At 43.2% G+C, this 27,139-nt stretch overlaps 1 protein-coding gene across 1 annotated transcript in view; it reads left to right on the forward strand.

The window, feature by feature from the left end:
* The window catches only part of CCDC93 (CCC complex scaffolding subunit CCDC93), a gene marked incomplete at its 5' end in the record, with an annotated part of 91,873 nt that overhangs the window by 59,905 nt on the left and 4,829 nt on the right, over window positions 1-27,139 (forward strand). Inside the window, 11 exons of the mRNA XM_084246171.1 lie at window positions 3,762-3,824; window positions 8,144-8,217; window positions 9,308-9,389; window positions 10,249-10,320; window positions 12,008-12,065; window positions 13,562-13,620; window positions 16,571-16,679; window positions 19,902-19,984; window positions 22,338-22,375; window positions 24,145-24,229; window positions 25,903-26,016. Of these exons, the coding sequence (XP_084102297.1) occupies window positions 3,762-3,824; window positions 8,144-8,217; window positions 9,308-9,389; window positions 10,249-10,320; window positions 12,008-12,065; window positions 13,562-13,620; window positions 16,571-16,679; window positions 19,902-19,984; window positions 22,338-22,375; window positions 24,145-24,229; window positions 25,903-26,016 (837 nt within the window). The remainder of the gene's footprint in view (window positions 1-3,761; window positions 3,825-8,143; window positions 8,218-9,307; window positions 9,390-10,248; window positions 10,321-12,007; window positions 12,066-13,561; window positions 13,621-16,570; window positions 16,680-19,901; window positions 19,985-22,337; window positions 22,376-24,144; window positions 24,230-25,902; window positions 26,017-27,139) is intronic.

Here is a 27,139-nt window from a genome sequence, read left to right on the forward strand (position 1 = left end):
ATGACCAGTGTTGCATGTTTCAAATGCCATTCTGTTTGCTGTGAGAATGCGAATTAATTGGACGTAGGTGAGAACAGAAGGCTGACCCATTAGCCTGAACATATGGTTTTGATGGTTTTGACTAGTTATAATAGGGAAAAAGGAGGAAACCAGATTATTTTCTAAGAGAGCTTTAGATAATGGTATTCTGTAATATATGGTGATAGGTGGGACTGTTTTGGAAAGTCCTTCATATATTTTCCCTGAAGTTTCACTCAGGAATAGTTATTAGAAGATAAAAAGTTGTTAAATGCTTCAGTTACACTGGCAATAAAATTTTATTAATTAGAAAAATGCATTAAGAAAAGATTAAGGAAATGAATGTAGTTTTCTGAAAAACAGGCCACCAGTAGTGCTATAACAATTGATTTCCAAAATTGGGTATCACTTGCCATTTTGAATTTGTACAGTTTTCATCCATTCAAGTCCCACATATAAAAGAAATGCAGATACATCAAATGTTCTTTCTCAGTCATTTCTTTCTTCGAATTTGTCTGTTGGAATTTGTTGTGCCATAACCAGACATACCCAGCAAGGAAACAGAGAACTGTAGTTTGCTTTTTGATTGATAATTTGTCTAGACATTTTAATTCTCAGACAGAAAGTATCATCTCCCCTCTTCACCCTTGCCAGTGACAAGAATGTGAAAGTTACTGTTTCAAAAAGGAATTCATCACAGAATCAAAATGAGTCAAGGATGAGGCTTCTTCACATAATGTCTTTGTCTTCTGAGGGAGGATAGTTTTGAGGCTATTACAGACCCCATGAGCCCCAGTATCTCAGCGTATGTAGATGTTTGCTTTTATCTCTTGTCTATACTAGGTAGAAGGAAAGTTAAATCATGTTCCAGTGGCAATCCTGGCATATTCTTGCTCCATCTAAAAGGATAATCTTCTCTTATTCTCGAGTCTGTTTTGCAATTGGTTCAGAACCTGTGTTTGCCAACAGCCAATTGTTTTTCAGGCATACTGCATAGCAGGCTCTTAGTAAAAGACAATCACCATTATTGCCATGGTCAATAGTATTAAAGATGACCAGAATGTGTAGTAATCCCTTACCATGTATGTAGCTAGGTCAGCTGGATGAGGAAAATGAGTTAGAGTGGGAGAGATTTGTTCAGGGTCACATATCACAATGAGTTACAGGTCTCAGATGATGATAAAAAAATATATAAAGAGATTGCTTCGGGCCTCCCTGGTGGCACAGGGGGTTAAGGCACAACCTATGAAGCTATCCACAGCCACTGCAGCACGAGTTCAATCCCTGGCCAGGGAGCCACCCACATGGTGCAGCAGACCTCTCATGACTCACCCGCAGCTCCCCTTAGCAGTGTATTTCAGTCAACCTGCCTGTTCTGTTCCCCACTCTGTCTCTGGTGAATCCTCTCACCCCCCACATCTCTGGCCTGTACCCCAGTTCTTGTATGCATGGATAAATAAATCTTTTAAAAATGAAAGGATAGAATATTTGTCATAAGCCTAGAGAGGAATATTTTGTAAAGATTTAAAAACCAACATCATTTTCATAAACTATGCAAATCTATTTCATTCTTTCTAATGACTTCACAGTGCAACAGAGTATACATATACCTTAATTTATTTAACCTGCTCTCTACTCATGGACATGTAAGTTCTTCCTGACCTGTCCTCTATTCATGGCTGTGTAGGTTTTTCCAGTGTTCCCCACCACCACCAATTTCAAATATAAACTACCATGAACATCTTTGTACAATCATTTGTGTGCAAATATGTAAGTATTTCTGTAAGAGAGATTTTAGAAAGTGGAATTGCTAGATTAAAAAAATGTATTTTTTAATTTTGCTAGAAATTGTTGAATTATTCACTATTTTATCAATTTACACTCTATCACTAGTATATGAGAGATTTCAAACTCTTTTAAATCCAAGAACCTCTTGCCACATGATCACGCAGGTAAAAAACAACCAATATGCACCTGTTATCTTGATGATCAGAATCGTGGAGAGAGCCTTAACCTGCCATAGACACAGGAGGAGGGGCCAAAGCAAGAGCAGAGTAAAGAACATCTTGTGGTCCAACAAGGGTGTGCTCTGCAAAGGCAAGGGGCAGCTAGTGGGGCCAGAGAAGAAACCCAGTATTGAGGAAGCAAAGCAGACTCCAAGCAGAAGTGTTCATTAGTGATTTAATCTGGGGGGTAAGTCACAGAGTCTGTGACGAAGAAGAAAATGGAAATAGGAGAATCATAGAGGACTCTAACAATATGAAAACTAAGCTAAGCTACTGGGTGGGATATTCCCCATTTAAGACAAGATGGTCAGATGAAGAGTTACCTTCTTTAGCTCCTTCCCACTGAGATCCAACTCTCATGAGTCTTGTTGGTGAAATCTTCCTTGAACTTCATGGTGAGCAAATAGACTCTTTTTTCTGGGTCTCCCCCAGGCCTCTACTTCCCCCAGTTCTCCTCATAATTCAATTCCCAATTTACTGGTCCAACCCTTGAAGGCAACGACTGTGTGATGTTTGTCATCTCCCACACATACCTCATTTGAGCAGAGCATTGAACAAATCTGAGATGGGTGGTATAGGGGTGAGAGGTGGGCAGGAAGCAGGATGTAGCAGATGGAAAATAACAGGACCCCTTCTTGCAACCCCAGAAAAACTTTAAACCTTCAATCACAAGAATATCAAGAGAAAAACAAACTTTCTCTAGAAATACTCCCATCTATCAATTATACAAACAGGTTACTAACAACCTTCATTGCACAGACAACACCCTTTGAGAAGGAGAAGCCAGTGCCCACCTGCCTCCCTCCTTTATCACCTCTGTTTTCTGCTTCAGTTGTCTTCTTGATAGTCTTGTTGGAAGTGTAACCATTTATCAGTCATGGAGACTGGTAACTAGAAGCACGACATTAGGAGTGATAATTTCTGAAGGTGGCAGAATTCTTAATAAATTGCTTAGAGATTCAAGGATTATAATCCAATAATCATTGAGAGATAATAAAACTAATTGTTAATTTGTAGGTAGGCAATAACCAGAGAATCTGATGGTGGTTTTCTGCTATTCCCCCCTTTTTAAAAGTAGAAATGTATGATTCCATTGAGCTTTCAATGGAATATTTTTTGATTTCTGGAAGTTCATACATAGCACAAGGATTTCCCTCTTCAGTAAAGAACAGGGAGATGACATTTTTGAGATGTAAGTTTACAACTATATAACTTTGAATAATAAAGGTAATTCTTTCTCATAGTATTGAAGTCCTTAGTCCCTCCTCTGTCTGGCACTATTTGCCAACCAGTCATAGTCTGACTAACTAACATGTAGTTAGTGTCCTATGAATAGGCAAGTTGGTTAACTGAATTGATTGTAGCCTCACAGAAAACTCAGACCTGAACTTGAACTTGAATCCTGGTTTATCAGTTACCAGTTATGAAACTTCAGTCAAGTAACTTAACCCCTCTGAGTCTGTTTTCGTTATCCGTAATAAGAATGTCTTCCATTGACTGTAAGGATTTAGTTGTAGTATTTACGCCATATACCTAGTACATCACCTCACACATAGTTGGTGCTAATGTGTTTTGTTCCTTCAGTTATTGTTGGTGCCCCTTCTAAAATTCCACGCTTACCCAGCTTAAATATTTCTGAGTTTCCATGTTCTCCTTTATAAAATGGGTTTACTACCCACATCTGTGTTGTTGTGAAGATCAAATGAGAGCAGGTATTTTTTATCTTTTCATTTACAGCTCCAGGCAAGTTATTCCAACCTGCAAGCCAGATATAATGATGCTAAGAAAACACTGACAGAGGTGAGCAGCTTTTCCTTCCTCCTACGCTTTGTTAAGAATAGCTTTTGACCTTTGTTGCTGACATGATACCGTGAATCATCCATCTGTGTGGAAGAGTCTTGGTCCCTTTCTCGAGGCTCAGGTTTGCTTGGGGACTCAGTCAGTCACGTGGTAGGATGTGATCCATGCCATTGGTTGTCCATCCTTCTGTGTCCTAAACCATTAGCGGTCTAGGTGGGAGACAGCTCTGTGGGCTGCCAGGGTCAGGAAAGCCTCTTTAGGGAGATGAGCAGGGAGCAGGCCACACAGAGGAGTAGAAAGGGTCCTGTAAATGATCAATGCTCAAGCATCAGGTGGTAGACTAGTGCTGAAATCCTGAGTTTCTTGAGAGTAAGGAAGTTTCTTTTTCTAAGGTAAGAAAAGTTAGAAAACTTTTTCTAAGGTAAGAAAAGAGTCATATATGGTTGTTCCTCAGTATCCTCAGGGGATTGGTTTTAGGACCCCTCAGGAAACCAAATCTGCAGTTACTAAAGTCCCTTATCTAAAATGGGAGTAGTATTTGCAGTAGTATTACCTGCACACATCCTCTGGTGTACTTTAAATCATCTCTAGATTCTTGTAATACCTAACACCATTAAATATTGTGTAAAAAGTGGTTATATTGTACTATCTAGAGACAAGTGAGACGAAAAGGCTGTACCTACGCAGTACCTAACATGGCCCACAACCAGTAGACCTAACTACATAGCAAGGATGTTAAATCTGTAGTGGGTTAAATTCACAGAGGCAAGCCCCTGAGGATCTGGAGGGCCGTTACTTGTTGTTCACAATTGCTGTTTAGCTCCTAGGCAGAATGGGGGAAGGAGTTTCAGGAGGAGGAGGAGGAGGAAGGTTGTTGGTATATTTTGAACTATGGATCCATTTTCTAATTCTGGTTGCAAGTGTGTCATCTCACATCAGTATTATATTTACCTCCCACTTCTGGTTGCCTAGGAAACTGGGCAAGGAAAACAAACGCCTTTGATGCCAGCTCTGTCATGAGGGGCATTTAGGTGTTTCTGTTGGTTTCTATAGAAAGCTATCCTCACCGGGATCGGAAAAGCTCTTCCTGTGGTTTTGGCTTTTGGCTCTGAGGCTACAGATGTTCTCCACAGGACCTCCCTGCCAGGGCCCTGCCGAGTATGTCTGAATGCTGTGGAAGCAGAGCTGATATTCAGAGACATTTCTGAAATAAGACAGGCCCTATTTTTTTTTTTTTTATGAGTTCCATAAAAATTGTATATATTTCTTCAAGGTCAAATGTTTCGTATTTTCATCATTTAAAAATCTTGTTATTTCAATATTCAGGTTATTTTGGAGGCCTGTTTACTTTTAATATTTGTATATGTGTTTTTTTTATTTCAACTGGAATTTACCCATTTAAAATTCCAACTTCGAGAGCAGTATGCAACACTTAGTTTACTGCCTTCCTTTAAACCTGACAGAGATTTTTAATTCTGACATGGACTAGTCTCTTCAGTTATGTTCAGCATGTTTGAAAAAGGCAGGCCTAAGAATTAGTGACTTTTTTTTTTAATACTTCCTAGAGATGCTTGTGTTGCATTTGGACAGATTAGCTTTCTTCATACTCTTCTGGGACTGCATTCCTTATAGGTTAGATGGCACACTCCTGGGGTTCAGTCCCTGGTGCTGTCTTACTTTGAAAGCTACAGAGTGTCTGACCTGAAGTTTGCCATGTCATGGACTCATCTTTATATAAAAGTTGGGAAGAGATTAAAGGCAAAGCATCTTGCTATCAATGTCTTACAACACTTATTTGCCTTAGGATATAAACCCTAAGTAGCTGTAAAGTCACTTTTTGTGCTGAACACACAAAATCGAATATTGGTTGAAGCCCTTTCACTTGATCTTAGCCAAAAGGCCGAGAAGTGATTTGGTTGAAGCCCTTTCAAGTGCTAGAAAGGTAGAGGGTATAATTTTAGTCAATAATAAGGAATAGTCTTTCTATACACAATTAATAATAGTAGCCAGCATTACCACGTGCTGGGTGAGCTCTGGGTATATTACTTAGATTAGTCTGTTGAATCTGCACAACAGCTCTAGCAACATGGTTATCATTCCTTGTTTTCTAATGAGGAAACCAAGGCCAGGAATCTTTGCCAGGGTTCCAGTGGTGGCAGTCAAATGGGAAGCTGTTTAAAATCTAGTGCTGAGCAACTTCTAAAGAAGCTTGATTTCATTGCTTCTCGGCCTTTTGGCTAAGATCAAGTGTAAAGAAGCTTGACTTGATGAGAATAGTGCAGAGCAGGCCCCTAAATAAGTAGGGAGCTTCATCTCTGCACTTCAGCTTCCATATCTATTCAAGGCAAGAACTGGGCAAAATGAACCATCTGAACCTTTCACAACAGTGTTCCCAAGTTTTACCTTCCAGGAAAACCTAGTGACACCAAAAATCAAGGAAGCCCTGTCCTTGCAGTACCCCTAGGAAAAGTAAAGCCAGGCGTGGAGTGGCAGACCAGTGACAGTATGAGACGCCTGTGGGGGTTACACGCCACTGCATCAGTGGGACCACCAGGTTCTAGCCCACCTCTGCTCATGTTTTAGCAAGCACTGCTTTCATTTCCCGTGTTGGAGATTCATTCACGGTAGTGTAGGCAGCATGGTCTCATGGGTCTCTAAGAGCATTTTGTCTAAAGTTTTTCTTGATCTGGAAACACAGTTTCCAGGGTGGACAGCATGTGGAGAGAGAAGCAGAGAAGGCCAGTTGGAACTCGAGAGGCTCCTAGACCACCCTCCTATCATGTCCCAGCAATCACTGTGTGCCTCACTGCCCTTTCGTTTCCGATCAGAATTCATTTGTTGAGTTGATACGTCCGTTTCATAGTCTTATCTTTTCTTCAGATGTTGGTAATTCTTGGTGATATGTTCATCTTGATTCTGAAATTTCTTGTTACGAATTGTGTGGTTTCTGTGTGCTGTATGTGTGGCAACTGCCTCGGGTGATTATTTTGGGAGGGTGGATCCTAGTATTTGGTGTAATCAGGCAGTGATAACTGACATTCACCGTTGAGTCACTCCCAGAATCTCTGGGTATTTCTAGCTCTCTGGGGACCTGCCTGTCACTGGAGCTCCAGCACCAGTCCTCAGACCTGCAGATGAGTCCTCCCCACTGCTGCTAATCCCTTCACAGCTGTTCTCCTCAATCCATTCCTGTCTGTTGGCAAAATCCAACCATTTTGTGCTTGGTCTTCTATTTTCTACTTGAACCCTTGGAACTTTAACTTTTTTTTTTTTTTGAATAGGTAACATATTCGTGTATTCAAAATTCAAAAAGTAATAAGAGTGGGGCCTCCCCGATGGCGCAGCGGTTGAGCGCTGGGTTGCGAAGCTGCCCGCAGCCTCTGCAGCGCCGGTTCGATCCCCGGCTGCTCCCCGGCCACCGGAGGAGGGTCCCACATGGCGCACAGACCTCTCCTGCCTCCCACTGCTCCCCTCAGCAGTGTACTTCAGTCCTTCTGCCTGCTCTGCTCCCCGCTCTGGCTCTGGTGAATCCTCTCACCCTCCCGTGCTTCTGACTGTACCCAGTGCATGTATAAACAAAAACAAACAAACAAATAAATAAATAAATAACATGCCTCTATATAAAAAAAAAAGTAATAAGAGTGTACCCCCAATCCTCCCATAACCCAGCCACACAGATGACCTATTCAGCAGTTACCAGTGCAACCAGTTTCTTGTGAATCTTTTTCATAAACATTTTCTGCGTGTACAAGTAACACTTACATTCTTTTATACCTGTATACATTCAGTATATACATTTCTTTATACATTTTATAAGTATGCTATGCTCATGGTTTCGCACTTTTTTAATAGCAGCCTAGTATTCTGTGGTAGAACTTTGCACCTGATAAATTAAAATCTGGGCCCCTGTAAAAAAAAAATTTTTTTAAATCTCACTATTTGACTCAGAAACTGAAGGTCGAATTATTGGAGCTGGAACAAGTTGCCAGGAGATAGGACGCTGCCCGTGCCCCCTTCCTACTGAAAAGTACTTGCTATTATCATTACTTTTGACTTTTACCCATTTGCTGCTGTGATTTGAAGTCATTGACAAAATTTCTTTAACCAACAGAGAATGTCCAGAAAAGTCAGATTTAAACTTTCCCTGTATTCCCATCCTGTTTCTCCTATCCACCTGTTTTCTCAGTGTACCACCAAAACCAGTTTGCTTGGCCGCATTTCAGAGTAGGGGTACTGGTGGGGGTAGGGGGAGGAGAATAGAAGTGCTTGCTCTTCCCTACTATCAAATCTCCAGCAACGGGGCCCCCATTCTTTTGCAGCTGAAGAGTTACAGTGAGAAATTGGACAAAGAACAAGCAGCCCTCGAGAAGATAGAAGCCAAAGCTGACCCAAGGTAAGAGGTTTCAGGTTATTTTTATTTCTCTTTGAAGAAAGAAACTTTGCCAGTACCTGGTAGTTTAATTTCTTTGGGCACAGAAATGAAGACCCAAGAATCATGCTCTGACCCTTCCAGGTCAGTTTCCCATGCTGATCCAGGATGTGCCCACTGCCGGGCTGCCCTGAGTAAACCGCCTCTCTCTCCACTCTCACTGAGTCAGAAGCAGCAGGTTCTTGTTAATTGGTTTTTTTTGCCTTTCTATTTTTAAAAACGGGGGGGGGGGGGTGGGAAGCAATACATTCGCAGTACAAACAAGGGGGAAATGTTTCTCTCCCATCCCTCCCTGCAGCCCTGGAGTTAACCATTAGTAACAGTTTTTTAATAGCACGCATTTTAGCCATGTCTCATTGGGACAAAAGGTGCAGTATTTGCTAAAAGACAGAAGATCAGTTGTTTTTTTTCCATTTTAAATTGTCTTAGACAATTTAAATTAAATAAAAGAAGCACTTATATTTAGCACCAATCTGAAAAGCCAGGAACAAACTCGATGGTAAATGCTTCTAGGTGTCACTCATTTGCAGAGATTGTAAAATCATAAAAAGTTTCAGGCACAGACTGAACAATTCTGAGTTTGTTGGACATTTTTAGCAGAGATGTACCTACAGATTATTTGACTTTGTAAGTGGAAATCCTCTTTTCATGATGTAGAACGAAGTACTATCAGGTACTTGACATTATTATTTTCAAATTAGTGCTTTTACTGATTTACACAACTTGTTTCCTTTTCAGAATGGAAATTAAAAATGGTCAGCAATACTATCTATGCTCTGAACACTATTGACTAACTGATATCACTGAGTATATCTTGTACTCTTTAAACTTATTGCTGTTTCTGCAGTTGACATTTTCATGTTTGTTTGGATGTACTGGGGCATAAAGGAAGAGAGTGTCCGTTAAATGGCAGTCATTACATCTATGAAGACCCCCTTAGATACACTTGAGAGAGGCAAAGGGTAGTCCTTTTTAGCTGGGGACTTGGCTTTAGCTGTAAGTTGTAAAATTGCAGTGGGTTGTGGTGTGGCATTGTACAGTCTTTTCTCTTCAGTATCCTGCAGAACTTGAGAGCACTTGTGGCCATGAATGAGAATCTGAAAAGCCAGGAACAGGAGTTTAAAGCACATTGCCGAGTAAGTTTGCCAAATGTGGGCAGATTTTAAATTGGGACTTTTGTAATCTCTTGCTTTATTTACCTCCTGTAGTCCTGTTGGGTCATAACATCCAGGGGAGGAATAGATTCACCCAGCAGTTATGTGTCAGTTGTGTAAGCTGAGCAGAGCACTGTGATAGGGACCCTGCTAGATGCCAGGTGTAAATTAGATTAGTAGCTATGCGTGCAGCACCTCAATTTGAGAGCACAGTCTGACAAACAATGTTTTTTCAATTTATAAGTGTATTTAACAGTATAAAAAGAATAAAACCATGCGAAACCAGGGCTGTCCTGATAACCTGGGATGCCTGTGTGTCTTGACCATGCCTCAGTTCCTGCCATCTGAGGACACATAGTCTAATGGTAGGGTGATGCATGCACAAGTGATCTGGCAGGTTCTGTGTGAGCCCCAGGTGAGGAGAGGCCATTCAGGCACAAGAACCATCCAGAAGCAGGATTTTCCTTAAATCCAGGCAAGAGTAGCAAGTGGAGGAGGTGGTTGGTGAGCTCTAGGAAGGGTGGACAGTGTGTGAAGAGAGGAAGCAGAAAAGGTTATTTGGAACTCAAGAGGCTCTAGACCACCCTGTTATCATGTCCCAGCAATCACTGTGTGCCTCACTGCCCTTTAGAAACAAAAAGCCCTCTGTAAACTGCCCCCCAATCCAAATTTTTCCAAGGCTGAAAATTGGGAGTGAGGGCTGCTGATTGCTAATTGCTAGTGGACTTTTCTAGCATATACTCACAGAATGTGAAAATTAGACTCTGGCACAAGTGAAATAATTAAATCCAGTTATAAGCCTGTCCAGGTTCTATAAAATACATTCATATCACTTTTAAAGGAGGAAATGACAAGGCTACAGCAAGAAATCGAAAACCTGAAAGCTGAGAGATCACCGGGCGGAGGTGAAAAGGTAAAGCTCTGAAGGAGTCTGTGAGACTTTCAGGGGCCCTTTGGACTTGCCCTATGAAAAGATTTCTAGGGCACTAACCAGCACACAGCCTGGTGTTAAACAGGACTGGCCCTTTTTCTTAGTCCTCTGAACACACATTTTTCAAATGTTCATCACAGGATTTTCTTAAATTTCCATCCCTGTTCTTTCTCTTCCTTCTGTAGTATAAAAGGCAGAGTTCGATCCCGGCCAGGGAGCTGACCCACATGGCTCAGCAACTTCTCCTGTGTCACCCAGATCCACCTGTTCTGTTCCCAATCTGTCTCTGGTGAATCCTCTCACATACACCCCCCCCCCCCCCACACACACACACACACACATCTCTGACCTACTCCACCCTTCAGTTCTTATATGAATAAATAAATAAAAATAAATCTTAAAAAAAAAAAAATGGCAGCAGTAGTTGTGGATAGCAGCACCCCAGACAGGAATTACCAATTACAACTCTGACCTCTCCCTGCATTTAGGAAAGTGGTGTTTCCAGGAACTGGGCTGTTTCCCATTCAACCTTTTCTCTGAAATTTTTATCAGTTTACTCACCCTCCACTCCTTCCTGGGTTTGTGTCTTATCCCTAAAGGAGTTGCAGAAAAGGAGCACAGTGTTAACTTATATTAAACCCTGGCTGTGCAGAGCATTGTTATGGGACACATCTGACCAGCTGGCTCTCTGAACAAAGGACGTCAGCTCCCAAGGAGTTTGTGTGGATTTCCATGAAGCAATTATTACAGCTCAAGCAATAATTACAAAACACCATTTGGTGGTTTCTCTTGCCAAATTAGATTGCTCAGATTCCTGTGTTTTTGTTTTCTCATCTCACATTTCAAAACTAATATCCTGAAGCTCCTTGAGCTTGATGTACGAACTGAAGGTAGCTCAGACCCATCGATTGCATCCTCTCCCTTATAGAGGAGTCCTTGAGGCTCAGGGAGGGAATCAGCTCATCTGAGTCACCCAGCACCAGTCCATGTGCCCCTCTGCTTGGGGACAGGCAGTGCTCTGGCTGTCTCATAGGACACTATGAGACCCCATTGCAAACTCTGCCTCTTTAGTTGTTTCTGAAACTTTGAGCCTTAAGAGTCTAAAATCATCTGCTCAGTCAGCCTCTGACTTTGTACAAATCACAGATGTGTGATTTCAGGTTCACATTTCTTAACAATCACACCTTGTTAGAGGGATTACTACTCACAGTCAAAGTCAATTAGGCTTGGGCCTCCCTGGTCGCACGAGGGGTTAAGATGCAGCCTATGAAGCTAGCCGCAGCCTCTGCAGCACTAGTTCAATCCCCTGCCAGGGAGCTACCCACATAGTGCAGCATACCTCTCCTGTCTCGCCTGCTGCTCCCCTCAGCAGTGTATTCCAGTCAGTCTGCCTGTTCTGTCTCTGGTGAATCCTCTCACCCCACAACTCTGGCCTATACCCCAATTATTGTATGTATAAATAAATAAATCTTTTTTTTAAAAAAAGACAATTAGGCTTGCTAGTGTGTTGCCAGCAGACATTTAAAAGCAATTTAAAATTTCCTTTGGGCTCCCTAATCAGACACAGTTGATGAATATCCACTATCCTCACTCCTTCCTACAACTAGACCCTCAGCTTCTAGCCCTTTTCTTACTCAGAAGAGGTGTTTGTTGCTTTTTATCATTTCAGACACTCACCAGTGGAGAGCCGCCTGATGCTGTAACTCCTGTGATGACTCATAATGCAAGTACCCACCCATTCTCAGGATGTCATTGTCCCTGGGGGTGTGGTGCCTGGCTTTGCGGTCTGCTAGGACAGTTTCTCATGCCTACTTTAATATTCTCTGTCCCCACTTCATCCATGGGCTCTCATGGGCATAGTCCCATTTTACACACCTATCCGTCAGATGGAGGCAAGATCACACCAGCCATTGCCACCTTTCAGATGGGTTTCCTCCAAGCACCGTGCACAGGCCTGCTATCTCCAGTCTTGCCTCTCAGCTGAGTGGGGAGAGGCCTGCATTAGCCACATATGTGGCCACAGCCCGGGACTCTGAGGGGATGGAAGTGTGCCAAGCAAGAACTCCTCTCTCTATTATGCTGTATCCCAGGGTCAGCAAGCTGTAAATAGCCAGAGAGTAAATATGTTCAACTTTGGGAGCCAATCTGTAGTAGTCATGGTCAATACAGAAATAAAAGGGCATGGCCATTTCCAATAAAACTTCTTTACAAAAATAGGCAGAAATGCAAATTTGATGCAAGAGCTGTAGAAGTTCGCTGACGAGCTATTGTTTTCTGACTCCTGTCCTGAGTTAAGCTCCCAGCACTTCAACAGACATCCTGAGGAAAAGATGGGAAATAAAGAGGAGAAGAAAAAGAAAAGCAGGGAAGTCTCTACACCTCTGCTTCCTTTAGGGTTCCTCTTCTCCCTTGCCCTCATATGCTCCCAGAAGAGTGAGGTTTGAGACCCCCTACGACAAACTGAAGGGGTTTGCCTTCAGTTGAGCCACTGTGGAAGAGACTTGTGTTTTCCTGTGTGTGTGCATGTGTGCTAAGGGAGGGCTCCTCTGACCCCTTTTATAGCTTTCTGGGACACAGCAGTCCACCTCTCCATGTCTCTTCCCTCACTGGGTTCAGAGGGGCTAGTTTTGCATTTTAATTCAAGACTGCCCAAAAGAACTTTTTGGCATGATGCAAATACTCTAAATCTGCACTGCCCAATACAATAGCCATTAGCTACCATGGCTGCTGAGCACTGGAAATGTAACTGCTGAATTTAAGAAACTGAATTTTATTATAATTTTCATTAATGTGAATTTGAATAGCTGCATATAGCTAGTGGCCATCCTGTTAGACAGTGCAAGCCTAACAAGACACATAGAAAGCAAACCACCATCATTTCCAAACACGGAAAAACAACACATTCTTTAAGTTGTGACCATAATTTGAAGTTTCTTTTTTTTTGAGGGGAGAGGAAAGGGCACATACATTTGGGGGGATAGTTCAGTTCAGTTAAGAACACTGGATTCAGCCTGGGTTTCAGAAGGAAGAGTTATTATAAAGTGACATGCAAGGATATCAGGTGTCTCTCATGACCCAAACCCTAAACACAGCCACTGAAGAATAGAAATTTGGAGCGTCAGGATGGGGAAGATATGATAAAAACAATATTCAACTTCAAAAGACTTCATCAAAGAAAATTTCCTGTTTCCAGATAATTGTGTTCTTTTCCATTTTTAGGAAGACCTAGATAGACGATATAATATGGAGAAAGAGAAACTTTACAAGATCCGTTTACTTCAGGTAAGTAAAAACAGCATAAGTACAGGGCTTCCCTGGTGGCACAGGGGTTAAGTCTCAGCGCTCTCAAGCTATCTCCAGTCACTGCACCATGAGTTCAATCCCCGTCCAGGGGGCAGCCCACGTGGCGCAGCAGATCTCTCCTGTCTCGCCCGCCGCTCCCCTCAGCAGTGTATTTCAGTGGATTCGCCCGTTCTACCCCCCACTCTGTCTCTGGTGAATCCTCTCACCTCCACCCCCGCATCTCTGGCCTACACCCTTGTTCTCATATGCATTAATAAATAAATCTTTAAATAAAAGCATAAGTACATCAAACTAGGTATGAATGTCCTATGGCAGAACTAGAAAGTCTCAGTACCTAAGAACTAGAGAGAGTTGTCATTTGAAACTACTGTTGCCTGTCTTCTGTCCGGAGTAGAACCTACTGCTTTAAGAGGTTGATGGCAACATCTCTCATTGGTATGGCACTTTCATAATCATCTGGTTTTGCTTGTTCCTCATCCCAGGGCAGAGTAATTGAATTAGCCTCATTTACTGCAGGAAGAAATTGACTCAAGTAAGTTAGATACTTGTCCAGTGTCAAGCAGCTGTAAGCCAAGAGTCAGACAAGTTCTAACATTTTTAACTAGTACTTTTCCTCTATAATTAAACAGCATTTTAGCTGTCATATTTGATAACCTTGGGAGTTTGTAGAACACTCTCAAACATGCAGGAGGTAGATGTTTACGTTCGTTCTAACTTCCATTGTAAATGCCCTCTCACTGCCAGCCTCTGGCTCACGGAAACTCAGGAAAACCAGAGTTAACATGTGTTGCCTTTGGCCTCAGTCCTTTCTATTATCTGGGAAGGGAAGAACAAAGGGCTGCAGACACCATGTAGTGAGACCCTGTTTCTCCTATCTCTGGCTTTGGCTTATTTTGCTGAGCTGCTTGGTTAAATTCACATGAATCATATTTGTCCTGGATACAAGGACCCTTGCTGTACTTATCTTTAAAAAGGCAGAGAATTAAATAAAATCAGGATGGTACAGCTGCATACTTGGAAGCTTCTTGCATTAGATTCCAGGAATATGGGATGGCTCGTCTTCTGGGAGCTGGCTGGCTATTTGAGGATCAAGACACATCCATAGACAGCAGAGTACAAGGAAACTGATAGCGAATTGTTTACCAAGGGCAGTTTCAGGCTGTCTGGAGAAAAATTGCAATGAAGACCCAAGCTCACTGAGGGCCTGAACCAAGCAGGAGCAATGGGAATGGAATGTCGGAGAAAAGGTTGAGGAGATGTATCTGATGAACTTAGGACCAATTGGATGAGAGAAAAAGAAGACACAAGTGAAGTGCTTAAATTTTTGGCTTGGGCAGTAGGGTAGATACTTGTGTCAATTGCATAAGGAGAAAAAGCATAAAGGAGAAACCACAGGGCTAAAAGGGAGTGTGAGGATGAATAGAAGTGTTAATGGGATCTGCTCAGGACATTTACAAGGTGGGATACTTGACCAAGTAAAATTGCCCAAGAAGTGGTTGGGTCTTTGGCCTGATGCTCAGAATAATCAGGCTGAGATTTGGGTGTCAGCACCAGGCAGGTTATAATGAAGGCTATGAAAATAAGCTTAGAAGAGACTCTGGGACTTACCCCGATGGAAGCACGGGCAGAGAAAAAAGAGGACTCTACCAGTGAGCGGGCGACGGGGCAGCAGCTAGAGGCATGGGGAAAAGCACCTGTCTTTATGGAAGCTGAGCAGAGGGAATGGCAAATGTTGCTAAAAATAAAAAAATCTCGAAATTGAGAATTATCTGTTATTTGTACCCCGGAGAGACTTTGTCATGACCTTGGCCATAGCAGTTTCAGGGATATTGGGGAACCCCACTGCAGGGGTTAAATAATACCTGGAGGGGGTTGAGGGGGGAAGAATTAGAGGCACTGAAGGTACCTGGCTGTCAGGAAGCTTGTTAAAGAGAAAAGAAAGTTTGGTTATGGAAGTTGATCAGAGTTTAAAAAATGACTTTTTTACCAGTAAGAAATTTGAGCATATTTAAATGCTGAGAAGCAGCAGCAAGTGGAAATGGAAAGTTTAAAGATAAAATTAAAAGAATAAATAATCATATCCTAGGGGTGGGGGGAGGGGACAGACAACCAGGAGTCAGAACCTGAGCGCCCTTGGGGAGTGTAGCCTTAGCCTTGGCTGAAAGGAGAAAGACATCTTTGCCTCTAGCCAGAGGTGCAGAGTCCCTGTGTTGGTTTGGTTGCAAGAATTGTAGTAGATTTCCATCCTGGAGGCTTGTATTTCCGGATGAAGTAGAGACCCGCACCTGCTGTTATGAGGCCAGCAGCTCGGTAGAGTGGGAACGTGGGGCAGCAAGAAGGAAGGCAGTGCTGAGGCCAGTGTGTGGAGGGAGCAGTGTGTGAGCTGAGCCCCTGCCCACCTCAGCCGCTGCTATCTCTCTGCACCTCCCCTGAAGCAGTGAGTAGGGCAGGTATACCCCCGGTTCATGGTAGGGTAAAGATGCTGCAAAGGTATTTTAGGAGTCAGCTGTGGGGGCTTTTCAGCCATGCTGAGGAACTTGGAATGTGTATGGAGGGAGCAGGGTGGCGTCATCAGTTCCTGTTGACCTTTCCTCGCCTGTTCCCGCCTGGCTTTGGTGGATTGTCTACTGCAGAGTTCTTGGGGGTCTAGTGAGCTGACTGGGGGCTCTGTGCATAAAAGCCCTTCCCATTCAGAACCTTCCTTCTGGATCCTTTAATTTGATGCCTTTTGTTCACCACCACACCTTCTCCATCTGCTGCAAAGTGAAAGTCAGAATCACACGGACCTCAAGTCAACAGAATTTTGTGCCTGTATTCCAGCACATGTGTTTAGGCTCAGTTGGGGTGGGAGGGTACTATTAGACTCCCGAGAAAGAACCGTGAGGCCTTTTACCAAGTAGTGTTGTCTCCGCTTCCCTTTTGCATTTAGGCTCGAAGAAATCGAGAAATCGCAATTTTGCATCGCAAGATTGATGAAGTGCCCAGCAGAGCCGAGCTAATACAGTATCAGAAGAGATTTATTGAACTCTACCGCCAGAGTAGGTGCTTTGACCACAAACAAGCTCTCCAGGCTGGCCCAGGGAGGGTCAGGAAACGAGGGGCTCTGTCCCACTTTATTGTGGTTGGCGGATACCATAGCACATGCCTGAAAGCCACCCAGAAAGGGCTTCGTTATCATTGGGCCCTCTCGGTGCTCATGCCACAGAGCCTGCTGGTAGATGACCCACAGCCCCGGGAGCAGCACCATGGTGATCTCAGTGCCCTTTCCATGGAGATTGTGTAAGCAAAATGAGCTCTGAGAGTAATGTTTGAAGCCAGTCCTCATCCCACTCAGCCATTTGACACCACTGAGCTCCCCATCCACTTTGTAGCCTCACATGGGACATCATGACCTCGACATCCTCGATCAGTCCTCACTCATTTGTCTTCTCTACAAACATCTTGCTGCCATGGCCCCTACCTTTATCAGCTTTGTATTGACCCAGTTAATCTAGGACTGGCTTCCCCCTGGCTTCCCCCTCTGCTTGTTGGGTCAGGCTCTGAGTGTACCTCAAAGCTGTCATTGTTCTGTTCCCAATGCTACCACCATATCTGTTCTTACTCATGTCACAGCTCAATTCAGTAGTCTATTACAGTCCCTTCTCCAAACCCCTCATCCACACACACCTCTCTCTGCTGGCAACTCTTCAGGAGCTCCGCAGGGCCTACTGAGTAAACCTCTCTCATTATGCCCAGTATCCTAAGTTGCCTCCCTGGAACTCCCTTTCCTGCTTTGAGCACATGCTCTGGTCTCACCATCCACACACTACCTGTAAATACACCATGCGCTTTGACTTCTTGTGCCTTGACATCTCCTCTTAACTTGTGCCTAGGATCCCTCCCCTGTCAGACAAAATCCCTGAAAACCCAGCTCAGATATCCTCTATAAACAAGTGCTGGACCATCCCTCCTTCTTCTAGGATCCCATTCTTTGCCATCCCCTGGATGTCTCAGACACAGAAAGAAAGCACTGAATTTAGACTCCCTAACCCATTTGCCTCTTGGTCACTAGGATCACTGTCTGGCTGAGCTGGATCCCACTTAGTCTTCTCTGACTCTGCTGGAGTCTCTGACTCCAGTTCTGTTTCTGAGCAATAGTCAAGTTTGTTTCTTCTGGACTACTGCTGCAGCCACCTTCGCATCATGCCCAGAGTGTAACCCCTTCTCTGCACTCTTGCCTGAGATGGCCTTTTTAAACATATACTTGGTCATCCTACTCTGTTACCTTAAAATCTTAAATATTTAATAGCTTCCCATAACCTGTTGGATTATCTTCAGAATCATAAATGTGCAATGTCCTGTATCATCTGGATCAGCTTCAGTTGCAACTTCCCCTGCATTAGTTGGTGCTCTCCTGTGAGCTGGCCTAGCATGCCACTGCCCTGCACTTGGCAAAACACAACTCCTTTCCTAAAATCAACTCAGATTTTGCCTTGAAATCTTGGCCTCGCAGGCATTCTTCCTAGTTCAAGCTGGAGCACTGTCCTTACCAGAGCCCACAATCCAGCTTCCTTTTATGTATCACCCACCATCCTGATGTTTTATACAGGTCTCACATTTGATTTAAATCCTGAGGAACAGATGTCAACAATGGCAGTTTCTCAGCAGAAACCTTAAGTTTCTTCTGCCTACCTAACTTGTAACATTTTAATACTTTTCATCTGTGTATTTCTCAGAGCAAATTTCATATAGGGTAAAGTCATTTTGATAGACTATTTTTATACCAGGCATTTTCAAGCACTTGCACCAAAACAGCAGTATCATTTTTTATTATCAACAAATATCTACTTCTCTCATCCAGTCCTTGAGCTGAGTGGGGTAAGGGTGACAGACACATTCCTGGGCAGTGAAGCAAAAGTTAACTTTTATTTATGGCAGTGATTTTCAACTTTGGTTACCCATTATAATCATCCAAATCCCACTTCCAAAATATCGTACATAATTGGTCATGAGACTTTAAAAGCTCCCCAGTTAATTCTCTCTTTCATACAGGGCACCCTTGTTCTAATGCTTATAACATAATAATAATAATACTTTACATTGAGTAGTTTATTAAATGATTTTCATACAAATTAGACATTTTGATATTGGGCACATTTTTAAGCTATAAAATACTTGTATCAGATTCTTCTATTTCCAAATATGTACAGCAAATGTCCCCAACCCAAACCCATCTTTGAACTGCACAGCTAGAGAGACATGGCTATTAACTGGGTAGTAAAGTTGAAAGTTTGGTTTAAAGAATCAGATGTAAATGTTAATGACCATAGTTCAAAGAAAGCAGAAGTGGGGTAAGCCTGTGTCCTGCTCTGCCTCTCCTACCCCACCCATGATCCTCCAGAAGCACCTGTACTCAGGGAACAAGAGCCAGTAGGATACCAACCCCACCAGTCTTGACCAGTGCCTGATAATTGTTCGGCAGCAGGATTTTTTTAGCGAGAGCTAAATTGGAGCACTGGGCACAGACTCAAAGCCTGATTATGAATCAAGGTCTTTGGATTTTATTTTTCTCTGGATGACTATACATTATGGGAATTCAGAGCAATAAGAGAGACACAGAAGGGGGTCTGTTTGGGTTAGAACCCTCTACCCCAGTACTTATTTTCTGGTGAATATTGCACACTCACAAGTGTAGAATTGGCTTTTTGTTCATAAGCCATTCTGTAGGGAAGAGGGAAGAAGGAGAGGCAGAAATGCAGAGTAATTTTATAGGTAAAGCTGTTGGGATCCTTGGTAAGTAAAGTCCCCCCTTACATGCACAGGAAAATTCACATATATTAGGCTTTTATTCTGTGCTGCAATAGACCATCATTTGTCCAGGAGATACTTTGGAGGACCTACTTGATGGGCCTGTGCTAAGCACATGGTTTATAAAAGTGGACAGAGTTCCTGCTCCCATGGGGCGGGGGTTGGTTGGGAGAATCCACACTAACAGGACGAGTGGCGTGGTGGCTTCCTCATCGATGCCATTTTCCCTGCACACCTACCTAAAGTACTTTGAGAAACCCACCTGTCCCACACTGTGACTGGTCTGGTCAGTCCTGGCCACAGCAGCTCTGCACAACGATGTGCGCTGTTGGGCTTCCACACAGACAGCAAGTGAGTGCCAGCCCATGGGTGGGTCTAGGTCCAGTCCTGCTGGGGCACCTCAAGGGGCGAACATGCTTAGGGTGCTTTTCATATATTTTCTTATTCATGTGCTGATGCCCTTGCATTTACAGTTTCAGCAGTACACAAAGAAACCAAGCAGTTCTTCACTTTATATAATACCCTGGATGATAAGAAGGTGTATTTGGAAAAAGAGGTAAGAGCCTTTGTTAAAAAAAAAAAAAGGGAGAGAGAGAATCAGATGAACACTTACCAATCAGTGCTGTTGACCCTGAAATTTTACATCTGGAATCCATTCACTTCAAGTGAAAGGCGTGCCTGTTGTTTGCCTAGTGCTGAGATAAAAATCAGAAAGTACAAGACTTAATGGGAGCACCCTTGGTATGGGGTGGGTAGCTGTTTCCTGGTGCCATATGAGTAATGCTCTCATTAAAAAATACTTAGTGAAGATCAAGAGGTGCTTGGGGTGGGGTCGGGGGGGGCGCTCCTGGAGTTGGTGAAACGAGTTTGAGTTCTAAAGGAAGGCAGCTCAATCACCAGCTCAATGAAATAAGGATTGTGGTTCTAATAGTTTATATGGGGGAAATAGCTATTTAACTATGAGTGACCAACATGGGTCTGAACTAAAGGAAATGTAAAATTCAATGCAGGAGTGAAAAAAGGTGAACATGGGCACTGACGTGCCTATGTATTGCTCTGGCTGTCACTCAGGTTAGCTCCATTTATGATTCAGGGCTCCCCCCAAGTTGGCCGAGAAATGATTAGGGAGGGTGTGCAATTATGTTTACAAAAAACAAAACAAAATAATCCTGGTCTTCAAAGAGTAGCTCAGTATAGTGGAGAGAGATTGAACTTTGGAGTCAGACAGGTTTGGGCTTTAGTCTGGCCTTAATTTTCCTCACCTGTAAAATGAGCTTAACATCTGCTCCACGGGATTATAGCGGAGACAGCGAAGTTCCTTGCAAGGTGGTGGTTCTCAGCACATACAAGTCCCTGCCTACCCCCTCACCTTGAGGTTGACAGAATTTGTTTTTATCACCTTGCAACCTGCACTACCTACCACTTTAATTAAGAGCAATATTACAGATGTATCTTTTGCCTGAACCCAAATAGAGGCATCTGTAATTATTGTCACCTTTATTGCCTGTTGTCAGTTAAACCAGAGAAATCTCTTTCGTCATAGAAGAAGAGTTGAGTTCCTTTTTTTTTCTGTATCCTGAGCTTTATGCAGTGATGGACATTTACAGAGCATTTGATAAGTGAGTTGAATGTATTTGGTAGAATTTAAATCAGACTTGGGGGGATAGTTCTAGTCCATGTCCTGGCTTGGGGTCTTCCTACCTGGAGAGTAGAAGACTTGCCCGCCGATCCACCTTCCTTCATCAGCAGTGTTTAAAGTCACTGCTCTCTAATTTGCAGCAACATGGATGGAGCTGGAAGGGATCACGCTCAGTGAAATAAGCCAGAAAGAAAAAGAAAAATACTGGATGGTCTCACTTATAGCAGGAATTTAGAAAACCTAAGTAAGGGACCAGGAAAAAGACAAATTATAATGAAGTAAAAATCAAAATCAACAAGAACTATAAACCAGAGACATACTACAAGGGGGAGAAAAGGGAATAGGATCAAAACAAGGGTGGTGGGAATTGTATGGGGATTATAACCAAGATGAAAAGGCATATATTATGCAAAAATGAAAAATGGTGTAATAAATATATAAAATAAAAATAAAAAAATAAAGTCATTGCATTCTTTTAAAAACTAGTAGTGTATGGGAGTGGAGGCTTTTAAATTCTAAGCCATATTAACACAGAACTTGGCACTTGAATAAATTGTATGTTTTATTCCAAGTCCATTTTTGCCGATAATATTTCAGCTTTTAAACATCTGTTTAGTGTCACAAAGAGAAGAATATCATTTCCCTGTTACAGTCTGAATCTGAGGTCCAAGTATAGAGGTCCTATGCTTACAAGGTGAATTAGTGACTCAGCCAGAAAGAGGGCCTAGGTTTCTAAATTCCTAACTTGGATCCCTGCCTAGACTGTATCACCGAGACAGATGGGGGGTCCTGCAGTGCAGGCTAAGCTGGGTTCCATGGAAATGGAGGCATGGAATAATGCATTCCTGGGGAGGTTCTCGGAGCTGCCCAGCCACTGGCCACTTTGGCAGAAAGATTTGCGGAAGGGAACAGAGAGAACATGATATTCTTGCTCCCTACACTACTCACCTTCTGCTAAGCTGATAGCCCTGAAAAAAAGTGCAGTGTTTGGCACGGTGGAGATGGCTGAGGTAGCAGCTTGCCCCAATAGCCTAGCATCTTCCGGCAGGGTTTGGATCCCTCAAGGAGCCCTTTTCCCCCATTCCTAGTGTCATGGGTAAGCAGTAGATACTCTGGGAAAATCTATGGGACTAAGAACATGTTGCTTTTTTTTTATGTTAACTTTCATCTGCACAGACAAGATGTGCTCCTTTCAGAAGACAGGTTTTGAGTGGTTTAGATAGCAAAGGGACCTTCCGTCTTAGAGTTTTGTTTCTTCTTTCTTCCCCAGATTAGCCTGCTGAACTCAATCCATGAGAACTTCTCACAGTAAGTACTGTCAGTCCTCCTGGCTGGCTGTCAGTCCCTCCATGCACCTTGCCCCTTTGTCCAGCCTTCATACTGTAGTATGGGGTCGAGCAAGAATAACTGAGTGCTGAGCATGTCAAGCACTTTTACCCCCACTGCAAGTACAGCCATACCTTATTTTACACGGGCCTTGCACTCTTGCAAAAAATCAGTGATTATTGGAGTGAATTTTAGAGCACCTAGAAAGTTAACTTTCACGTACTGTGGCTCTGCCAAACTACTGTGATCTCTTTGTATATTTTTGTCTTGCTGAGATTAGATTAATGCCCTTTGTTTTCAGCACATACAGATTTTCAAAGTGAAATCTGTAAAATTCTTTTAAAAAGAATTTTTAAAAAAGATTCTTTAAAACCTTGCAGGAGGGCTTCCCCGGTGGCGCAGCGGTTGAGCGATGGGTTCCGAGGCTGCCCACGGCCTCTGCGGCGCCGGTTCGATCCCCGGCTGCTCCCCTGCCACCGGAGGAGGGTCCCACATGGCGCGCAGACCTCTCCTGCTGCCCGCTGCTCCCCTCAGCAGTGTATTTCAGTCCTTCTGCCTGCTCTGCTCCCTGCTCTGGCTCTGGTGAATTCTCTCACCCTCCTGGGCTTCTGACTGTACCCAGTGCATGTATAAACAAAACAGACAAACCAATAAATAAAATAAATAAATAAAACATGCCTCTAAAAATAAATAAATAAATAAAGATAAAACCTTGCAGGACATTTTGTTCTTACATTAATGTGCATCCTCCAAACTGCTTTATTCAGATATGAATTTTTTTTCTCCAAAACTTGGGTGGCAAGACCCTCTGTACCCCAGTCCTTCCAGGCCTTTGGCTTGCTCACCGGCCTACCCACTGTTCAGGGAGTACCAGCCTTGCTCCTTGTGTTTATGGCCAGCTTCCTTTCCAGCAAAAATGTCAACTGTCCCCTGGCAGGTGACCGATGACTAAGATCTTATTGGATTACAGGCTTTAAATTTTAAGCTTCATTTCTAATTAAAAACAAACAAAACCCCCACAGCTCCCTGATAAGATTCAGATTCAATTAGTGACTTATGACCTTGTGACATTTCTAAAAAAGGTGCTTTCATCTTTATCCCCTGATAATTGAGAATCTGCAGCTTGAATGTTTTGTGGTGAATTCTGTTCTCCATCAGCTCATCCTCTGGAAGAATTCTCAGCCCTCACACCTGTGAGCTCTGGTCCTCTGCTGTGGCTCCCCCTGCAGGGCTGGTAGTGGAGGGGAATGTGTTAGGATGTGAGGGAGTCCACTCATTTAGCTACTGCTTCTAGAAACAGAACTGGGCTGCCTAGCCCTGGTTTTTAGGAAAATGTGAGAGTGTCTTCCAGTTTCTCCAAATTCTCAGATTTTTAAAAACTAAATGGAATTCATTTTTAAATCAGTATGTGCTATCTATCATTCAAAGCAGAAAATATTTTTTTAATAGTAGTAACATTTTATCTTACTTTTAGAAAAAATAAATATATTACTTAAAAAATTGTAGGAAAATGGGAAAAAAGATTATTATTCAAAAGGGATTAATATACAATTAGTCAATTGTAAGGCTAAGCCAATTTTCATGCCTTTCTTGAAGTTCAGAATTCTTACCTGCCTGGGGTCCCAGGGGCCCCCAAGGGTCAGCTGCCTTGCAAAGACCTGTTTGCTTCTTGGGGCATCCTCTGGGTTCAGGTGCCTCACTCTTCTTACAGTGCTGTGTGCTGGTCTTACCTCTCCTGGTTTTTCTTTCAGAGCCATGGCCTCCCCTGCTGCCCGGGACCAGTTTTTACGTCAGATGGAACAGATTGTAGAAGGAATTAAGCAAAGCAGAATGAAGGTCAGATGGGTTCTTTCCTGTAATGTGACTTGCTGTGTATGGGCCCTGGAAGAGCAGGCCTCTCCTGGCTGTTCTGGGAATGTGTTCCTGGTCCCTGCAGAACTGAGTGTGCGGGGCCATTAACCCGGTTCTGCAGAGGAGCCTGCCCATTTTGGGAAGACCTAGGCACAAGACAGTATCAGTAAACTCAAGCCCTCAGCACAGACTCTGGGCAGCTGGCCCTGTGCAGACCTGTGCAAGGAGAACGCAGGATCACCAGTGGACTCAAAAGCTGGGCACAAGGTTAATATTGAACCAGACAAATCCCAGTTTGGGGTGGCCTTTCCTCTGAACAAGATTGGAAAAGGTCTTAGGGACACCTAAGACCCCTAGATTACAGCTCACCTATGTGATTAACAGACACCCAAGGTGTGGTGCGAAGGGAGACTACTATTGAGTAACGCATATCCACTTCAAATTTAACTTGGGTTTACTGTGAATTCCTTTCCAAAGTGTAACTCAAAAACAATATTTAGGCAGCAGAGACCTGTGAGGCCACAGTAAGGTAGTACTTATGATTTCATTCTGCATGCTCCTGAGCACCTGCCTCGAACTAGGCACCTGCTCAGCACCTTGACTCTGCCCTCGCCTTCTCGCCTTCTTGACTCTGCCCTCACTGGGCCGTGCTGTAACTGACCCTCTGCAAATAAATTGCATACCACCACCCACTCTGCTCAAATGCCACCTCTTCAGAGAGCCCTCCCTGACCATGCAGTCTGCAGGGGTCATATCCCCACCTTCCTCTCTGTTGCTTCACCTTGTCCATTGTCTTCACAGTCCCAATCACTGTTGGGGATTTTAAGTGTCGTTCTTTGTGTGGGGTATTTGGTGACTGCCGGTCTCTCCAGAATGTGCATGCTGGGAGCAGTGACCTGTTCTTATCACCACTGCTTTTAGAATTTAGGGTATTCACTTAAGACTTGGTAAATGAATAAGCTCTAGGTACCATAGAAAAAGTCTCTTTAATCAAAGTCTTGCCTTTAATTATGATATCACAATCCTGGAGACAATCTGACTTGCCCACCAAGAGAAAAAAAAAAAAAATGGGTAATCAATGATGATCAGGAAAATTGTTGTATTTTTTAAATTTTAATTGTAGAAAGTTGATAGTAACATGGAAATAGTTTTGTTAAATGAAAACGGATACATAATTTTATAGTATGATCTCAGTTATTTATTAGAGTTTCTTAATCTCAACACAGATAACATTTTGGAGCAGATAATTTCTTGAACAGGGCGGTCCTGTGCATTATAGGATATTTAGCAGCATCACTGGGCTCTACAGAAGACACCAGAAGCTGTCCCTCCTCACAGCTATGCCAAGCTAAACTCTCCAGACATTGTCAAGTGTACCTGGCAGGCAAAATAGCCTGTGGTTGAGAACCACCAACCCTTGTGTTATGAAATTGCTTGTAGTCACAAAAAAATAAATAGTGCAGTTAAGGTCTGATAATAGAATTACTGAATAAATTATAGAGCCTCAGAGCAGTATCATGCAAGAAAATAAACCAATGTCAAAAATGATGTTTAGAATGAAAATATTAGGAAGAATCCATGAAAACATTACTAATAGTTGCACTTTGGATATGGCCGGCAGTTCTGGGTCAGACATGCCTTTCTAAATGTTTCAACAGATGGAAAAGAAGAAGCAAGAGAACAAAATGAGAAGAGACCAGTTGAATGACCAGTACTTGGAATTGTTAGAAAAACAGAGGCTGTACTTTAAGACTGTGAAAGAGTTCAAGGAGGTAAGAGGAAGGGTGGGTGGCCTGGGCTTGGAGGGTTCAGGTGAGATTTAAGTTCACCTCGAGGCGATCCTCTTAACACCAACGCATTCTTTGGTTTCCCGCTGCTCTGTAATGGGAAAGAGCAAGTTGGCAGTGTGATCTGACAGCAAGGTATGGCGCGTGGATGGTTCAAGACTGCATCGTTCTCTGGTCCATTTTGAGGCCCTAGTTGAATGTTCTAAGAGGCATCGCTTCTTTTATTTTCCAGTTCCCTAACACTTAGTAAGCACATTAAACTCACAAAAAACATGGCACCAGCAGCCACATCAGGAGCCTCCTATAGGAGATAGCATTTGTTATGGATGCAGACCTAGAAATTGTCTTCCCCCAATCTTAGCTATGTGGGAAGAGAAGGAGCTTTGTGTGTGGCGGGCATGCGTTTGAATCTTTTTTACCACTGAGCAGCCGTGCACAGAGCAGCTGGCCTCATCCCTGCAAACCTCGTTAGTGAGTGCAGATTAGGGATGAAAGCTTCAGTTCGTATCTGGCACCTGTAACACCCAACGCTCAACTGAATTTTATTTGCCCCGTTCTTTTTCCTCCCTGCATTTGGGCAGGGTTATTTTCCATTGTTCCAGAAAGAAAAGTGTTTGCTCTCTTGGGCCTCCCTGGTGGCACAGCGGTTGAGCGCTGGGTTGCGAAGCTGCCCGCAGCCTCTGCAGCGCTGGTTCGATCCCCGGCTGCTCCCCAGCCACCAGAGGAGGGTCCCGCATGGCACGCAGACCTCTCCTGCCGCCCGCTGCTCCCCTCAGCAGTGTGCTTTGGTCCTTCTGCCTGCTCTGCTCCCTGCTCTGGCTCTGGTGAATTCTCTCACCCTCCCGCACTTCTGACTGTACCCAGTGCTTGTATAAATAAATAAATCTTAAAAAAAAGAAAAGAAAAAGAAAAGTGTTTGCTCTCAACAGATTTTCCAGAAGGAAGACTTTATTCTTCCACTTCCCTGGATCTCAGCAGCTTTATAATTTCAGGAATTCCTTCTCTCTAAGTGAGTGTAGAGAGTGCTGAAAGTATAGGGGAACTAAAGCTAGGTTATGTCCCAGTGTTCAGTCTATAGAATAAAACATATATTCTTACCATACTAATA

Source organism: Talpa europaea (genome assembly GCF_964194135.1).
Source record: "Talpa europaea genome assembly, chromosome: 1".
In the NCBI taxonomy this organism is placed as follows: domain Eukaryota; kingdom Metazoa; phylum Chordata; class Mammalia; order Eulipotyphla; family Talpidae; genus Talpa; species Talpa europaea.